This window comes from Fundulus heteroclitus, chromosome 12 (assembly GCF_011125445.2).
Source record: "Fundulus heteroclitus isolate FHET01 chromosome 12, MU-UCD_Fhet_4.1, whole genome shotgun sequence".
NCBI lineage: Eukaryota > Metazoa > Chordata > Actinopteri > Cyprinodontiformes > Fundulidae > Fundulus > Fundulus heteroclitus.
In genome coordinates this window covers 38,012,157-38,028,348 of record NC_046372.1, presented here as the reverse complement: position 1 = coordinate 38,028,348, position 16,192 = coordinate 38,012,157, and the positions used below count along the sequence as shown (strand labels likewise).

General features: G+C 41.5%; 1 protein-coding gene across 12 annotated transcripts in view; it reads left to right on the top strand.

The window, feature by feature from the left end:
* Positions 1–16,192, top strand: part of cabin1 (calcineurin binding protein 1) — a 59,537-nt gene that overhangs the window by 25,076 nt on the left and 18,269 nt on the right. For 8 of the 12 annotated variants that reach the window (XM_036144559.1, XM_021308925.2, XM_021308926.2 and 5 more), the window contains 4 exons: positions 2,620–2,685; positions 3,248–3,427; positions 4,682–5,079; positions 6,180–6,293. In XM_036144559.1, the coding sequence (XP_036000452.1) occupies positions 2,620–2,685; positions 3,248–3,427; positions 4,682–5,079; positions 6,180–6,293 (758 nt within the window). The remainder of the gene's footprint in view (positions 1–2,619; positions 2,686–3,247; positions 3,428–4,681; positions 5,080–6,179; positions 6,294–16,192) is intronic. The other 4 variants (XM_036144567.1, XM_021308927.2, XM_036144566.1 and 1 more) reach the window with 1 other exon arrangement.

Here is a 16,192-nt window from a genome sequence, read left to right as displayed (position 1 = left end):
CTTCTTCCAGATTCCTGCCTACCTACCTACCTACCCACCTACCTACCTGCCTGCTACCTCTTTGCCTGCTTGCTTTTACCACCTGCTTTGCCATTTATGTGCATGTAGTTCTAATGGGGGTGATTGTTTTAACAGCTGGACAAAATCAGTCCGTGAATCACAGTCCACCAAACTGTCGTATGATCGCATTTCATCAGTGGTGTGGGGGGGTGTGGGGGTTAATCGCACAGAAAGCAAAGTGGGAGATACTCTGAAATCTTACATGGATCATGTTTGCTCTCTTACTAATTGGGTACAATTTCTAATTATGGCCAATTAGTGTGAAAATGCCAAGTTGGAAAGAGCGTGGCTTCCATTTATTGGCTGAAGTTAGAAAGTACCTCTCCATGCACATTGCTGCTGGTAGGTGTCCAACCTTTGACTTGATTTCTGCTGAAAGCGCACTGAGGTGAATGTAGAATCTGATTCAGACATGCTATTTTCAAGTCAGAGCCCAGACATTATTATTATTATGTCAACAACTTCACGTTTTTTGTCTGAAGCATTTTAAATTATCAATAAATAGACCAATTAGAAGTAATCAATCAGGAACGTGCAGGATCAGTGATTTATTTTCTTTTTTAGACACATGAACAAAGCTGTTACTTTTCCACACTGTAAAACTGTAAATGTTTAGTTTTATGTGTGCAGTGCCTTGTGAGCATATTCACACTGCAAAAACGGAACTAGAAATAAGTAAAATGTTCTTAAAATTTGTGTATTTGTCCTTAATTTGAGCAGGTAAATAAGATGATTTGCCAATGGAATAAGAATTTTGCACTTAAAATAGGAACAACTCATCCTGCACTTGAAATAAGATGATTGAGATGTCTAATTATCTTATTTTAGGGGTGAAAACACTCATTCCATTGGCAAATAATTATTTATTATTTACCTGCTCAAATTAAGGACAAATACACTAAAGTTAAGAACATTTTACTTATATTTAGATCTGTTTTTGCAGTGCATACCTCTTGAACTTGATCACGTCGCACCCACAGGTTTCATTGCATTTTATTAGGATTTTTATGTGACTGTTATGTTAATTTGTATTTGGTCTCCCCGACTCAGCGCATTATAGAGTCCGCTTACATCGCACTTATAGTTAAATGTGTTTTGGGATATCTAGCAGCTTTCCACATTCAGAATTTTTCTCAAATTCAGACTGGATGAAATGGCGACCGTGAACCACTATTTTTAGATTCAGGCATGTTTAAGCTTTAATCTTAAATAGGAAGGTGTCCAACTCATGTAATCAGGGGCTGGTGTCCTGAAGGTTTTACGTCAGAATCAAACCATTTTTAATCGCCGAGTTGCTTCAAACGAAGGATTAGACGTCATTTCCCCTTTTCTCTCAAAGAAGACATTTTAAGTACAAAATACAAAAAGCTAAACGTTTATTTTAAATATTAATGTTTGCATTTTCAACCTGAAGGTAAAGGTCTAGACAGTTGTGTGGGGTCTGTGGAGATGTTAGCAGCCATTTCCCTGGTCTTAAAACTTTACAGGTTCAGCTAGAGGGGAAGGTCCGCCCTGATGATCCTCTCCACAGACCTAAATGTTCGCTGTAGTTTGTACCTGTCCAGTTTTGTGAATGAGCATTTAAAATATATTTAATCAGGACACTAGTTAAATAAAGAAGCTTGATTTTTATCACTAAACTGCACATACTGACTGCATTTGATTACATAATTGAATTATTTGATATTTATTGACGCTTTCAAGAGACCAACAGTGGAGAACATGGACAAAATAACAATCCTGATAATACTGGCAGTTTATTTTTTTTTAGGCACAACTAATTGGAATTTATCGTCAAGATTAGGGCTGGGTATCATCTAGGATGAGCCGACTCGATACGATTCTCAATATAGATCAGCTTGATTTGATTTGACTCCAATATCGATATTTATTACTTTCAAATTAATGCTCAGTCATTGAATCATCAAAACCAACCAAATATTACATTTATGTTCAATTTATTGAACACTGATATATTAACAGGAAAACAAAGTGCATTTGGTTCAATGCATTTAACGTATCACAGAAACCAAAATTGTGCCCAAACTTTTGATTTCAGGAACAAAGGCGCTTCTAAAATCCTGTCGGCCATTCCGCAAAATCGTCTCACTTGCTCTTCCTCGCTGTGAGCAGTAATGACTGTGATGGCGCCCCCTAGGGGTTGGGAAGTATATTGATATTGAAAGCCAGAATATCGATATTAAATTGTTTTTAATAGATATTAATCTTTGTATCGATTTTTATACACAGCCCTAGTCAAGATGAACCTAAATTCTTATCATGATGAGAAATATTCTTGATAACGATAAAACGATACGATAATGGCCCACCCCTACATACCGTGTAGGGGTGTGACTATATAGTAAATATGCACTGTGTATTTTTGGAGGAAATACTTGTCTGAATTAGATTCTACATCTTCAAGGGGATTCTTTTGCTCCGGTGCTTTAAGGCTATTGCTGATTTTCTCTCTTTTTTTAAATTAGTAATGAATTTAGAGCTGCAAAAGTTCTTTCTCACAATTTTTTTTTCAAACCAGCTTCCTCATATCTTCAACAGCCTCACCAGGGTTTGACCATGAATACTGCCTGCCCAGGTCTGCAAAATGGCTGGCTTCCTTCAATGGTACTCTCCTTCCAAACACCAAAATCAAAGTGCTCTCTAGGAGCATGCTTTTAATACACAACTCTTTAGTTTACACAAACTCTGCAGTACCTTAGTAACTTTGCCATTGACTCATGACTGTAAATCTTTGAAAAAGCCCCCCGTGGGCACTTATTTCTGAGTAGCAAAGGCAAGATGCTTTCTTGTTAACAGATTCCTGCCAAGGATTTTTTGTTGAGGCTGCAGAACATGGTAATTAAGAGGAATGCTGGCATTTTGTTTTTGGATCTTCACAAAAACAAACGCTCTCTCCTTATAGTGTCTCATTAGTTATGCACTAATAACAGATGTGTGTCTCAAAAGCTATTTTTAGTTAAATAATTCTATCATTTTAGCGAAACAGGTATTTAGAAACAAGCATCGAACATTGATTAAAAAAAGGCACACACAACATGTGACTGATCCAGTTTTGAACAGCACAATCATTTTGTCCGTGTTCGTAATTTTATGACGGCAATCCCAGATTCTTTCCCTGCGACAATGCAGCTGGCAAAGTGAGCCGTGTTTTTGTTTGTTCATCCAGAGCAAAGCCAGGACAGCGAGGTGGTGTTGCTTTCTGACTCCAACTCCACCCAGGACGCCTTCACGGATCCCGCCAGCTCACAGGACACCAGCCACAGGCCTGCCTCCGTCAAAGCCAGTCCGTCGTCGTCAGAAAGCACGACCCCCGTGAAGGACAGGCAGCCCCCCTCTGAGGACGCAGGTAGTCCGACTGGTCCAGATCATTCTTAGGAATGCGGTCAGGTGTCTTGCTGGCGCTGTCCGTCACTTTAACTCTTCTCACTTTATTCAGAAGACAACAAACTGTAATCCACAAAGTCTCGATCTTCCTACTATGCGGCCTTTTGAATGTACTGTATATTTCTGCCTTAGAATACCATTGTTAAACAGTTTACAGTCCACATTCACTAATCAGGCAGTGAGCAATCCTGGACCCAAAAGGCCATAACTGGAACAGAAGCAGTAAAACAGTTTTTTTTTTTTTCCTACTATAATGTATTAATTTGTCAGAACAAGGCACTTAGAAAATACATTTTCTGACTTGTCTCTTAGAATGTAATTAAAATGCTTGAATAAGAAGTGAAATCTCCAAAGAGCTAAAAGTGAGAATAAGATGATGGCAAAAGCAAAACCGTGCGCTAATTAAAAGTTTACAGTTGAAAACGAGAAATGATTTTGTTTGGAATGACTGCCGCCTTAATTGCTCAGCGCCCTGTGGAATATAAAGCAGTTTAGAGCAGCTAATTTCAGCCCCCTGAACCGTCTTTTCTGTGTTTTCTGCCACCGGAGCTCGTCCAGTTAAAACCTTTAGCTGTCTGCTCACGCCGAGTTCAATCATTATTTAGTTTACTTTCCTTCCCTCCTCTTACAACGGTAAGGCTGCACAATTAAGCTCGCCGTAATGAATGTGCCTGAAAGGATCTGAGATGTGAAACAAAACCTGAGTAAAGCTGTTGATGTTCGGTCTGCCCTCTTCCTTCTCTGAGAACGACGTTGATCCACTGCTCATCAGTTCTCTGACTTACAACCAAAAGAAATGGTGTAAAACAGGGTTGACCATCATTACATCCTGTTATTTTCACTTAATGAATCGGCTCTCTGTCCGTCGTCAGGACTGAGTTTTGTTCAGCGTACTAGTGTGATCAGCACTTTAGACTCCCTTGAAGCTGGTATAGTCTTATCTCACTTTGTTTCCAGCAGAGCATTGTTTAGTTATTAAAGCATCCGTCTAGTCACACCATACTTTAGAGTGTTTCCATAGAATGTGGATTCACGGCTTGTTAGGCTTATAGCAGCAAAAACAAAGCAATAAAAAAAACACACAAGGTAGGTGCTCTACTCCAATTTCAGCAACCCTTCTCACCTCTCAGAATCCAGTTAAAAACAGAAAATGACTTCCCAAATGCATGTTATGATCCGACTTTGACAAGCGTCTCCATTTTATCTCCATCTCCAGTCTTACATAGAGACCAATCAGGCGTCCAGACAGAGGAGAAGGTTATTCAGGAGAAGGTGGTGAGCGCGGTGGCGGAGGTCCCGGAGGGATCGGCTCCTAAGGTCTCTGCCGACCCCTGCCCTCCTGCCCCCGCCTCCGCCACGGCCACGCCGCCGAAGCCGGCAGCCTCCCAGCAGGGCGCCGCTCAGACCCCAGCCAGCGAGGGCAAGAAGAAGCCCGAGCCCCCCGCCGAGGCGATCGAAGTGCCCAAAGCGCTGCCTGCGGAACGAGCGGATCAGAGGCGAATGCTGGTGGAGATGTGTGTGCGTGCTCTGTTTCTGTGCCTCAGCCGCTTCCCTCAGCACTACAAGAGTCTCTACCGCCTGGCCTACTTCTACACCAACAGCAAGACTCATCAGGTCAGTCCACTATTACCCTGAGACACGCACCTCCATGCTGTCACAGCCGACATCAGGGGTAAATATTTGAGGATAAATAAACCGAGACGTGTTGCAGGTCTGTCGCTGTGCTGAGCAGAACTGGTCATTCCATTATTTCTTTTATTTTTTTTTTTTTTTTATTGGACCTGTGAGCACTGCAGCGATCCACACACTGTGTCGGCTGCGCTCCTCCGTGGGCAGAGGTGTTCGCGTGGGCGGCTGCGCAGTCCTCCGTCAGCCAGTTTGGCACAGGAAGACCGCGTTGAGCTTTACTGTGACGGCAACCGTCTGTCAGCGCCGCGTTCAATACATCGCAGCCCCGGCTCATGTTTATTAAGGACGAGCCTGGCCGCCGAGGAGCTTTTGTTCCGCTCGCTCTGAGCTCTCCGTTTCTGCTGCTCCGCGGCTGCCGGTGTCGCCGTTCAACAATTACATTTATCCTCTTCTTTGTGCTCTTAAACTGGAGTTATATAAAGTTGTGTTTTCAAAACCGAAAGGGAAAGTTGGTGCTCGGAGTAATCCTCTGTAACACTTTGCTTTTTTTTTTTTTTTTTTCCGGTCAGTGTTTTCAGCAGCTTGGATGAAGGAGAATGTACCTTGGCAGGGACTCGATGACAGTCATTTGTTGTGCGGCTGTTTACGCGGGTTGCCTAGCCGCCCTCACAGCGCCGACACGTCCAGCGTTAAAAGCCTCAGCGCTGCTCCCCGTCCTCAAATACTGTTCTGCTCACACTGACTGTTGTTTTTTTTTTTTTTTACCCTCATTGTGGGCAAGAAAGAAGCAAAAGTGAGCCTTTGGTTTCCGTGCCGTAGCATTGGGGAAGATGAGACCAAGCGGCTTTGGGTTGCTATCTATTCGAACAGGGCGCTTGTATCTACACTGATTTGTGAGTCACTGTGCTGTGAAGAGGTCTGCGTCTTCCTGATTGCAAATGAGTAGTTCTCCTCTCCTCATTAAGATTTATTGGGTATTTGTTTTTTGTGTTTGTGTCCTTAGTGTGTGTGTGTGTGTGTGTATTCAAAATATACATGCAAATAGATGTTTTATTTATTTTTTTTCTTTCATTTATTTTCCACAGAACCTACAGTGGGCCCGAGATGTGTTGCTAGGAAGCAGTGTCCCATGGCAACAGCTGAAGCACATGCCAGCACAAGGACTTTTCTGTGAAAGAAACAAGACGAACCTGTTCAACGTAAGTCTGAGCTCTCGTGCGCGGCCTTATCTTGAGTTCAGGTTCGCGTCACCGCGTCGCTAGTGACGCCGCATCATTTGTGACGACGTTTTTAGACCTCAATGTCATTGAACAATTTAATAACGATAAAAGCGCTGAAGGGATACCAGCTCTCAAATCAAAAGCGCCCTAACTGAGACCGACACACACTCATCATGTGTCCAGATATTCATCTTAGTCTCCTATACTAAAGTATCTACCAAATGTAGACAATTTCTATTTCTAGAATAAATTCCACATTTCCAAGATTGGGCCAAAAACAGAAGGGGTCAGCCTGGATTTCCTTTCGATCTAAACATGTATAACTTCTCAGTTGCTTGTTGTGTGGACACCAAATGTGCTACAGATGTAACCAAGATGTTGTAGTTGCAATTTATTTGGTTTATTTCCTTCTTTACAGTAAAAGTAAGACGTTTTGTATGTAAACATCAGTTGTTGTTTTTTTAGGTGGGATTTATTTTTGGGGCATTTAAATCTCATTTACACTTGCCCATAATGATTTACTCTCAGATTTTCACATCCACATCATCCTCCAGGACCTTTATGTCAGTTGATAACAAGACTATTAGTTTAGGCATTGTACAAGTTGAGAAATGCCTCATAAAGTATGAGTATGCATTTTTTTTATAAGTAATGGGCCATGCTCTGGGATCTGGGATCAGCCAGGTTGCTTGTTAAAACCAGATGTAAACAGCTTCATGGTTTAGTATGCTGTTTTCTTCCACAAAGCCAGGGCAATGCAGTAGTCTGTCAAGTATATCCAATACAAGGTTCTGATTTGGCAGCCTTCTCTTTGAAGAGAAGCCTCAGACAACTCCATCTTATCTCCTTTGTCCGTATAGGCGCTCCTTACAAGGCTGTTTGTCAGCCTGCATTTGCTCAACCGCTGCATTCATCTACACAATCTCATGTCATAAGAAAGGAAATGGATAGACAAGGGATTGTTGGTCTATAGTGTCCAGGATTTAAGAGACCCCCATATGATTAGTGGAGACAGACATTTATGTGGCATAACACAGTAGGAGATTGTTCAAATATCTGCCATAGCGATGTTGTTTTCCTATAGCTGAAGTAAATTGATTAACGCCTTGTTCTGCACGTCAGTTTACTAACGTTTATTTCCTCAACACAGACATTTTGACTATCTGCACCCGAAAGTGCTGCATATTTTTCATTTGTTCCCCGTGTTATCCATCTGTGCCAAAAGACCTCATTCAGTCACTCACTTCCTGGTGTGTTTCAGTGGTGAACATTCAGTTTGACATAGTTGAATCTGTGGGCCGTGGAGTCAAATGCTGATTTCACAGAGCTTCTGGAAACAGACTGTGGATAAGATGTGGGCCAGGTCGGCGCCGAAGAAGAGCTCTGCTGTGCTCTGGCTCCCACTGGGCTCTCAAAGAGCCCCTTCTGGATGCAAACCTGCCACCGTGGCACACCAACTGTTTGAGCTCTACTGTCCTCTCTGAACCAAACCTGCTGTCCCAACTATATATATATATATATATATATATATATATATATATATATATATATATATATATATATATATATATATATATATATATATATATATATATATATATATATAAATAGTTGTGTGCAGATATTACAGAATCAGAGTTTCTAGATCTGTTGTATGCTGATATTTTACCCTTTTGTGGACATTTTTTGGAACAGTTATAAAGTGTTAACGCACATCAAGTCCCCTCTGGGCACAAACATAAGTTTGTCATTTTAAATACAATCAAATATAGTCCAAGGTAAATAAAATTAAAGTGCTCTCCAGCTCTCTTCTGCCTCACTAAAGTTTCTGTATCTAGTACACCAAACCAGTATAAAGTATCATTTAGCAAGTATAAAACTAAAAGTATGCATAGCTTTGCAAATATAAATCTTCAGAGGAGTTAATTTGTGTTCGTCCTCTCTAATCTAATGCCCCTAAATGGAATCCAGTGTTACCCATTGTATTTCAATGTTGCCTAATTTAGTGCATGTTGTCCATTAGTGTTTGCCTTAATCTCAGTGTGAAAGCCCTAAAGGTTTGTTAAGGAAATTACCAAACAAACAGCTCAGCGTGCTCAGTGATAAAGCTGTAGATAAGTTTGAGCAAAGGTTGGTTATAAAACAGTTTCTCAAGCTTTAAACATCTCACTGCATGCTGGTCTGTACTTTCTCCGAGAATCAAAACATTGTGGTACAATTAAAAAGCTACCAATACTTGACCGCCAACTTAATAAGGACTGCAGGCCAGAGCCTCGTTATCACTCTGGAGGACATGCAGAGAGCCACAGCGCAGGTTTGGATCAGTGGACAAAGTAACCAATAATCATCCATTGTGGAACAAGAAAAGTCTTTGTTTAAGTGTCTTCTTATTATTTTAAACAGTTTGCCTCAAGCCGGGTGTTCATTTTTTCAGCTAAATATGCAACAAAAATTATTGCCCTTTTCTTTTCTTTTTTTTTTTTCATATAACAAGATTAAAGCTATAGAAAGCACATAGAATGAAAATAATTATCTCAAAAACGTTGCCCTTTTGTCAACAAATATAAACAAATCTAAGAGAATACAGAATAATCCTGGATTAAAAAAACAACCTAATAGGCGATGTAAACTACTTGAGAACACAGCAGTGGTTCTGTAGCAAGAGCTGAAAATAAATGCTGTAGGATTCTGTTTATCTAATATGACTGTTAACAAAAACAGTGAAAGGTGGTTCCACAAAGTATTGACTTGAGTGTTTGTATTTCTAAAATAAAAAAAGATAATTGTCACTTTAATGAATAGCATCTTGTCAAAATTAGGGCTGACAAAAAACGATATCTTGGCATAATGCTGAAGAAACTAATTATTTAAAGATCCTCTTTTACGTCAAAATGGATATAAACTAACACATTCACATTTACCCAAACTGTAGCACTCCTTCCAAATGCAGCGCTACAGTAACAGAGACCCAGCCTCCCCGCAGCCGCTCATCTCAACAATGATCGGTTGCTGGAAGTTTAAAGGGCGAGTCGGCGATTTTTCCCGAAAATGAAAGTAGAAAACGCCCAAGTCCCTTTGTGAATAACTGGGCATGTGCAAGACCATCTTACCTGCTCTGAGTGGGCAGCGGAGCTACAATGAACGGCTAACACTGAAGCTAACCGCTAAGGTAACTGGATACATAAACACTAGAAGTGCGCAGCCAGCAAGCAGAAACTGGCAAGGAACGTGGACGCACACTGGCGTTACGTGAGCGTGTCACAATGATTGGCATGTGGGACAACCAATAGAAAAGTCGATATTCGAGGGACAGAAGTGGGTGAGAGCAGGAAAAAAAAACAATCCCTGCCATTCGGTCGAAATGACAGGATTGGTTACCGGCCTGCAGCTTTGATAGAGATCTAATTTCTAACCTGTTTTTTTCTAAATACATAATGTATTTACTACTGTCAGGATGGAAGGACCGTTTCACCCAGTATAACAGAAGTGTTTCTGAACAGGATTACCAACTGTAGCTTTAAACTCTAACATGTCGAATTCAGCCTCTTTTATCAAAAAGACAAACACAAAGAAGTTGTTCAGAGGAAATTTCCCTTCAAGCCAGATGGACAAAACAAAACGCTGAACATGAGGCCTTGTCTCCACTCTGATTCATCCCAAAGGTGTTCTATCGGGTTCAGGTCTGGACTCAAGATCATCCACACCAAACTCTCTCATCCATAGACCTTGCTTCAGCGCTGGTGCATGGTCATGTTGGCCATCTCCAAACTGTTTCCACTAAGTTGGGAGCATAAAATTGTCCAGAATCCATTGTTCTACTGAACCATTGTTCTACTTGAAGACAAGTACCGTTCTCCGTGCACCCGGCAAACCCAAACCTGTCCATCAGATTTCCAGAGAGAGAAGCACGAGTCATCATTCCGGCCAGTTCTTGAGCTACTCTGAAGACCACATGAAGCTTGGAGGTCTGTAATGATGGGCTCTGCAGAAAATTGGTGGCCTCTGCGCATGATGCACCTCAGCATCTGCTGCCCCCACTCCATCAGTTTACGCGCACTAGCACTTTAAGTTGCTGTCGTTCCCCATTGCTTCCACTTTGCTCTAATACCACCGACACCTGACTGCAATGTTTAGGAGTGAGAAACTGTCACGGCTGGACTTGTTGCAGAGGTGGCATCTTATCACAGAACCGCTCTGAAGTTTACTGAGCTCCTGAGACTGACCCATTCTCTCACAAATGTTTCTACAGAGCGGGGCTTGATTTTATACACCTGTGGCCATGGAGGTGACTAGAACACGTTATTTTGATTATTTGGATGGCTGGGATAATACTTCTGGCAATATAGTGTATTTCTCTAAACGAGGGCTAAATTGTCTGCTGGTTTTGCCCTACTCTAGAAGTTTAAAATTAAGCTGGTCATATTAACTAATCTTGCAACCAGGAATTAATCCCATGGTTTCAACAAAAAAAAAAAAAGTTGCTGTGTTATCAAAAACGGAGTATTTTTCACAGTACGGTGTGAAGTTTGGAGTTTTAGCATCACAGCAGCCCTCGTCAGAACGATTGTAAAGATACTAGAACTCCTCATGAGCGGCTAAGCGCTGTGCAGGATACCATCACACATTATATCACAAGTCCTTCCTCATCGTTGCAATACTGTGGCCACAAAAATGCAAAAGGCCTTTGATGTGGTTTGTTTGTCCCCTCCGGGCTACTGTAGCAGCATGGTGGCGTAGTAAGAAGGAAGCATCACCAATAATGGATCGTTGTAGAACTTCAAAGGCTGGAAAGTTAAGGAAAGCATTGCACTTGTTATTTACATGTGATTTTTATTTTATTTTTTACTTTTTATTCTTAATAAATAAATAAACTGCATATTCTGACTGTAGATTAGGCTAAAAATCCCTCCCTGGAACTTTTTCTACATCCACCAAATGTAGGTTAGGATGCCCTACATTGCCTTGAACCGTTTGGCTGCGTTACATTTACTGGGGCCCTCATAAAGTTAACCTACATACTGCTGTAACAAAATGATCCAAATGAGGTTGGGTTGCATTATTTATAAAGGATCTCTACAATTAGCTCACTTTTATCTCACCAATAAACTTTTATTACTAATGCTGCTGTTACATAAACTAGTTAGGGCGTGGGTGGCGTATACTTCACAAAACCAACATTGCATCATGCAAAGCTGTGCTGCAGTCAATGTTGGAATCATTCGAGCCTATGGTTACTTTTTCTTTTCCTACACTATCTAGGCTATTTGCATCTTTGTTTTAACTAGTATTTTCTACTAAATACTGATTAAAAACGGATGCTTTTGCAGAATAAACGACGCAAGAAATCCGGAAAGGGCTTTGAAACGTGTTGTGGTTTAATACGGAGTAGTTGTGAGTAGTGTATGTGCTCCCCCCCCCCCCTTCCCCGAGGCACGGTTTTACCTCGTGCTTCCTCTCCCCACACCGCACACATGCTTACATCTTGCTTACATATTCTTCCTCCCACTCACGACCACGCAGCTCCTGAGAAAGATGGGCGTCCGTGTTGCAGCCTTTTTGCCAGCCGTCTGACGGTCAGTGATGGAAGTGAGAAGTGAGCCCTGCTAACCCGTTTACCTGCCGACGGCCGGGCCCCTGAGTCTAGTTACACGGGCTGGGCCCAGTCCTCCGGGGGAGCTGTTACACGCGCGTTACTCTCTGCGGTTTGATGTGTGACTCAAAACATTTGTGTGTTCAGCTGGGCCATGTTCTGGAGAGGTGGAGCCTTACTCGGGAGAACATTGTTTTGGTTAGATGATTTTTTTTTTTTTTTTTTTTCTCGTCTTTCTGCGAGGGTGGGGGAGTAATGGTTTAGTGGATCTACATTGTGGAAGTTGATATTTGGTTTTGCATGTTGGAGGTTTTGTTTTGTTTTTTCTGGCAGCCAGCGTGCATTCCTTTGCCTTCTTTTACTCCGCTTAGCTGGTGGAGACGTGTGCTTTTCACTGGCACAACAGGAAGCAGGGAAAAACAAGGTGTGTTTACTCCGCGTGTGTGTGTGTGTGTGCTTTCTGTGCACGAACACAGCTGAAAGAGGAAAGCGTTGGGGCTGCTGTATATCGCGCTGCTGGCTGTTCAGGCAGCCCTGTCTCTAATGTGGGTTTTCATTTTCCGATCGTCTCGGTTGTGAGGTTTCTTTTCATCTTGCTTGTGGATCGCTCTCAGTATACCGACGGAAGAGCGCAGCAGAAATTTCTTCTGGGCTGTCCGTGTTGTTCTTTCCCTGGTGCTCAGTCTACAGGTTGATCACGCTCAGCCCCACCCCAAGTTTGTTATTTTCCCTCCAATCTTCTCTCTGTTTCGTTCTTTTTTCCTCGTTACTCTCTCTTTCTGTCACTCCCCTTGTTTGTGCGTGTGTGTGTGGATTATGTGGGCGTACACCAATGGGAGGGCTTTTCTCCTCCAGGCTCCGATTGGCTGGCAAAGGCCCACTGTGATTGGCCCTTTTTGCTCTATAGTGGGAGAGAAAGAAGCTGAGGAGGAGGAGGAGGAGGGTGGGGGGAGATAACTCCAGCAAGCTGGGGTCAGGGTAGAGCGGAGCAAAAGTGCGTGGGCGTTTTTGTTTTGAGATGGCAGGGTTTGAAATCAGGAGAGGATCGAGTCAGCTTGTCTGTCAGCGGCATCCTGAGCTCATTGCCCCTGACTCCGCCGCTGTTTCTCGTCTTGCCCGAGCAGCTGCCATTCTCTCTTTCCTATTGCTGTTCTGCCATGTGCAGCTGGTCTTCCCCGTTCTGCTCTCCAGCAGCTCCCGCCACCCTAGCGCCCGATCGCAGCCCGCTACTTGCTCTTAGAGCGTGAGCCTCTTTCTTTCAGGGTGGAGGCGCTGCCAGGGCTGCAGGTTCTGCTGACAACTAGCAGGAAACTGTCCACAGGAGTACGAGCACAAGCGCCGTGGAGTAGCTTTCTTTGGTGATGGTGAGTTGCTCGACTGCTTTTCTTGTGACCTTTTTTTTTTTTCCTGAGGAAAGGTTTTTACTTTGCTCCTTTGGAGGATCCAGACCCTTCGCCAGGAATCCTGGTGTTTTAAAGTTGCGTCTCTAAACAGCTTCTGTAAAAATTTCCGTGAGTACCTGAACTGCAGTAGTCGGCTACCGTTGATGACTGCTCTGTGAATGTGCTCTAAGGCATATGTACAGAACAGTTTGTGCAACTTTCTCCCTCTTCGTTTTTCGGCTTCTCCTGTAATGAGTGGCATGTTAAAACATCTGTAGAAGAAGTAGGTTTGACAAAGGGTTATGGATGTGGCTCCAGATGTGTGTTTTTTTTTTTAAGTCTTAATACTATCGAGTTGAACTTTAAGTTGGTCATCTTTAAGAAGAAAAAAAGTGTATTTAGATTTAGTTGTAATGTTTATGATTCGGCGAGTTCCTTGTTTTTTTTTTTTTTCCCCTCAGTTCTATGACAGTAGAGCTGCATCAGATTTTTTGGGGCAATTTTTCGATTCTCTGTTTTTGCAAAGATGTGACCTGCTGCTACAGATTTGAGATTTCTTTGTAGGAACTTTAGTATGGGAAAATCTAAAAAAAAAAAAAAGACTCAAAATATTTATTTTAGTTCCTTTCTATCATGAACGGTCATTGATTTATTCAAATTAGCAGCAGAGGCGACATCACACCTCATGGGTGAGAAAGCGGTTGCCGAGTTGAAATGTCTTTAGCATCTTAGTCGTTAGCATGGTTAGCTCTGATAAGGTGCTTAGCAGTACTAAAACATCCGTCTCTGTGTGTATTATCCAGGGAATAGGGTCCCATGATATTAGAAAGATGTATTTAACTGCAGTACTTTACAGTGAGAATTTGATTGATTAATGCACAATTTGATAATTCTTCTTTTTTTAAACTAAGCAAGTCAAATCCATCCAACTCCCCAAATAAATTATATATTATTAATATACAGAGCAAATGCATGACTATTTGAAACATAATGTCCTGCTAAGTAGTCCTCTGGGTCTGCAGTATTACCCCCACTGGTATTGCAGTAAAAATTGCAATTTTGAACATTGTGCAGCTTTACTGACTGAGAATATAGATCCTTACCATTGATTTCTAAATTCAACACGGCCCTCTACGGACAGATGTTGAAAGTTAAAAATATAAAAACGAAGCAACTTCAGTCTAATACCTTCAGCCTTCCAGTTGCCTCTTTCACTGTCTTTTAAATGAATGAACTCTCTGACGTGTCTCAACATAATGCAGAATATATAGTTTTCTTTCAGCTAGCTCCTTAAATCTCTGTTTTACGGGATTAAACACCTTACTGACAATGAAAATGGCTGACCATTGAACTTCCGACCAAACTGAGGAATGTTGTTGCGAGCCCGACCTAGGCCTTACATATGGGTCATTAACTGATTGGAAATTGATTTACTGTTTTCTGGTTGTAGCTAAAAGGCTTGTCACGATATTAAAATTCTGGTACCACTTTACAATAAGGCTCCCTTGATAGAGGCTTACAAATGGTTTGTGAACATATAATTTAATCTGTAAACACTTAATAAGTCATTAATAATTGTTTATTATGCATTAATAAAGTGTGATAGAGACAAAGCTGACCGGTTTCTTGCCAAATAGTGAGCCAAATCTATATTTGTATAAAATGGTTAGAATTCTACATATTTCATATATTATATACCAAATATTTCAGTCTAAAGTACAACCCTGTAAATTCAATAAGCATTTGTACACATAATTAGCTTTCTCGCATAATAAACAGTTAATGATTTCTAAAGTGTTTACAGATGAATTAACATATCTACAAAGCATTTAAAAGCCTCTAAAAAGTAAGCCTTATTTTAAAGTGGTACCAAAATGGTATACTCTATACTATTTTCAGTACATTTTTCAAAGGGACAAGGTTAGTTCTATTTAAGAGTAAAGGTAGTGCACTGGGTTATTTCGTTACTTCACTATTTGTCAGCCGACTAGGCCTTCAGCTGACAAATGTTTTCCTACATTGATTTGTAGCATTAGCTTATGTCATCCAGGAGGTTTGCTACTTCACTATTGCAGATACAGCAGCTTTACTCACCTTTTTATGTTGCTCCCAGACATCAGCGTCATAGTGTTAGCTTTTAGCATTAGCGTAGCGGGTGGCAGTTGAACTTTTCACTTTTTGTCAGTCTGCATTGTATGGAAAGTTCCTCTGAACAACTCTTCTTTGTTTGTCTTGTCAATAAAGTGGGTCTCATATGTTCTTTGGGCTGAACTCGACATGTTAGCAGAGTTTAAACATTCAGCAGCCGATCTTTGTTGAGATGAGCGGCTGCAGGAAAGCTAAGTGTCTCTGTTATTGCAGTACTGCAGTTGGAAAAGGTTTTGAAGGAAATCTTTTGTATCAACTGATTCGGGAAATCAATTATTTTGCATGATAATAATGCAGCACATCTACAGTCAAGTGTTTATCTTCATGATCTCAAAACTAGTCGGATCTCTTGAAAGTATTCTCAGGGTTTCCCCTTGTTTGCTTTGCATCCTAATCTCAATCTGAGACATTCCTGATGTGTTGTTAAATCTGTGCCAAAGCTCCCCACAGTTTTTCAAGCAGCGTTCTCCATCCCTGACTGACAACAGGAGGGGGGGGATGCTTAAAATTATTGCAGTAAAAGTCTTACAAATCTGCTTTAGCTGCTGGGTTGCAGCGTAATCTGTGTAAAGCTACGGCTCTGCTTTCCCTAAAGAGATTTGCTGTCATTGGATGGTCTTCTGGTGAAGAACAACTCTCCTGCATTAGACATGCCTTTGTAAGTGAGCACATCCCTTCCCCAATCTATCGTGCTTGTTCCTTTCTTGTTAGTGGCTTTTCATAATCTGTGCATTGAAAGGGTAAAACCTTCCCAAAGC